A 2778-nucleotide genomic window follows, 5' to 3' on the forward strand; every position below is an offset into this window, starting at 1 on the left:
GGCCATCCTTGTGAAAATAAATCGTCCATCATTAAACAGGGGTGGAGGCCTCCGGTTCAACTGTCCCCCTCTTACAATGCTGTTGTTTCTAGTATCACTCGGCTCCCTGTGAATAGCAAGTGGCCATCAGGCCACTAACGATCAGTTGTTAGGCTGATGGTCCTCCCTTATCATGTGAACAGCTAGTTCTTGATGCCAACAACAAACTGGTTGATTTACTGAGAAGGTGCTATTCATAAAACTGACTGTATTGCACCTTCCCAGACTGAAGAAGTCTTTTGGATAAAAGACAAAACATTTCAAGTTTTTATTATTTTTTTTCATTATTCTGTCCAGAGGACCTGGCTTAACTTTGTTAATTTTTGTTTGTTTGTAGTTCAGAGGATGAATTTTGGTCTCGTTTCTTGTGGGAAGTGTTCACACCTTGTGGTGGTGGAGCTTTTTCTGCTCCTGAAAGGTTTCCTTTATACCCTCTCCTGTTGTACGAAATTCATTCGACCTTTATTTATACAGATTAGTCCCAGTTAGATTAGAAATATTTAAAGTTTCCTTTTCCTCTTTTTGTCTTTAGTTCACTTCAAGCCACATGAGCACCAACAATTTGACCACATCGGTTCAGTCCATACCAGACTATGTCTACTCACAGCTTTCCAACCCTCAGGCCACCTCACCCGAGACCAAGAAGCTCCACCAGGACATCTGCAGTCTGTCTCAGAGGGGTAAGCCTTTCTATGTTTGATTTTCATGTTGGTGTAACACCAGGTGAATGTCAGAGGTTTCCATGTTCTTACCGAAGGCAGGTTAAGTGCTCTGGGACTGTTTCTTACCCACATCTCTTCATTCTCCTTCTGCTGAAAACATCCACCAGTGTTTCTTTAACTCACTGTGTGGTGTGTAGAGATCCAACTACATTTACCAAAGGTGCCATGCATGGTCAGCTTATGAGACAAACTGAAGATGTGTTAGACTGAGCATACTTTCAGCAGACTAATCTCAGCTCACATTCATCTATCAATCCAATAAAATGTTCTAATTTCAACATTTTTGGATTAAAAATTAAAGTTGACTGTTTAATGCCTTCTGCAAAAGTTGGAAGGTCAAAGATGGAAGGTCCTCAGGCTGTTACTGCAAGTTAACAATCAGGCCTAAAACATTTGACTATTATGCATTGAATATCGATTGTTTTAGATGGATCATCCCTGTTTTGCATGTGTAAAGTTAGTTTCTGGGAATTCAACAGAGGGCTAGCTTGAAACACATCAATAAGGTGCTATTTATAAGACAGTTCTTGGTGGCAGACCTCAGACTGATTGTCTTTCAGATGAAAAACGAAACGTTTCTTCCAAAAAATAACTGTCCAGATGACCCGATTTAACCTTTTTGTGATTTATTTACCTGGATGATTGAGGTTCTGTGCTTTTCTGTTGGCAAAACATCTCATGAACTAGAGGACAGATTGGAATGAAACTCTCAAAGTAATTATTGGATGAGCATCTACAACTTATTCTAGTTTAAAATGGTCACCACAGCTCATCAACTTTAGCCAACACAAACTGTGTAAACTGAGTTTTACAGATACTGAGCTAAAAGCAGGTGTTGTAGTAGCTCAGTCTCATCCAACATACACTTTGAGTTCCAGTAGGCCAGTAGATCAGATTATTGGAATGTTGGGCATCATTTATACACTTTATACACTTATACAAAATCTACAGACTAAAAGCCAGATGTAATTTAAATGTTGCAGGGTGTGGTTTAAATGTTCTGCATGTTGCAGTTCACACATCCCTGAAGTCCATTCATGAGGTACTGACCTTGGAGAGAGAGAGACTGAAGCAGGCCTGGGCCGGGCCAGACCTGAGGCAGAACACCTCCCAGCAGTTTGCTACGCTCTGCACCACCATGTCTGAGGTAACACACAAATGACGGACCTGACACTGAGCTGTACCGGGATGGCTGCCTTTAAGGAGGGAGAGCAGGTGACTGTCAGGCAGAGGGTTGGCAGTTTGATTCCAGCTTCCTCCATTAGATGTTCAGACATATTTGATCAAAACAACGTTTGTGTTTGGATCGTGGTCATTAAGAAAAGCTGTTCCTCTGCAGTTAATTTCTCTACAAATCAGTTCCTGTTCCACCCTGTCCATTTATTTTCAGCAGGTAGTTAAGTGTCAGCCTGTAGAGGTGTGTGAGAAACGGTTCAGCAGGTTTGGGCTGTTTGAACACACCTAAATTGAGACACAAAAGGATTGTCCCTCACTGAAACAGACTTTTCTTCTGTCATGTTCCTGCACGTTTGAATCCTCCGTCCTCAGCTGTTGGAACTTTGGGCCTTAAATTAGATATCTGGCTTTTTGGAATAAATTTCTGACCCATATAAAGACTGAGACACTAATTTGAGGACTTAAATGTTCTGAAAACGTTAAATTTTATCATAAATGGTAAATGGACTGTACTTGTATAGCACCTTTCTATCTTATTTCAAGATACTCAGAGCTTTACAATACAATTTGTGCCTCGTTTACCCATTCATACAGCACTCTACTAGATCTCTACAAAGCTAATTGAACAAATCATTCTAAAGAGACTAATCAGTGCTTTAGATCTCATTCATACACTAATGGGACACACATCAGAGGCAATGAGGGGTTCAGTGTCTTGCCCAGGGACACTTGGGCATGTGACTGCTGGTGGATTCGAACTCCCAACTCTTGCATTGGAGAACGACTGCTCTAACCACTCAGCCACAGCCGCCCCATGATGAAGATTAAGACAGTTCAGATT

At 41.2% G+C, this 2778-nt stretch overlaps 1 protein-coding gene across 1 annotated transcript; it reads left to right on the forward strand.

Moving 5' to 3' along the window:
• Window positions 1-561: 561 nt before the first annotated feature.
• Window positions 562-1923, forward strand: LOC119421932 (oxysterol-binding protein-related protein 6-like). The gene is made up of 2 exons (XM_037689295.1): window positions 562-719; window positions 1775-1923. Exons 1-2 carry the CDS (start codon window positions 587-589, stop codon window positions 1921-1923), a joined length of 282 nt encoding a protein of 93 aa, XP_037545223.1. The 5' UTR covers window positions 562-586.
• The last annotated feature ends 855 nt before the right edge of the window (window positions 1924-2778 follow it).

Source organism: Nematolebias whitei, chromosome 15 (assembly GCF_014905685.2).
Source record: "Nematolebias whitei isolate Nwh7 chromosome 15, NemWhi1, whole genome shotgun sequence".
Classification (NCBI taxonomy): domain Eukaryota; kingdom Metazoa; phylum Chordata; class Actinopteri; order Cyprinodontiformes; family Rivulidae; genus Nematolebias; species Nematolebias whitei.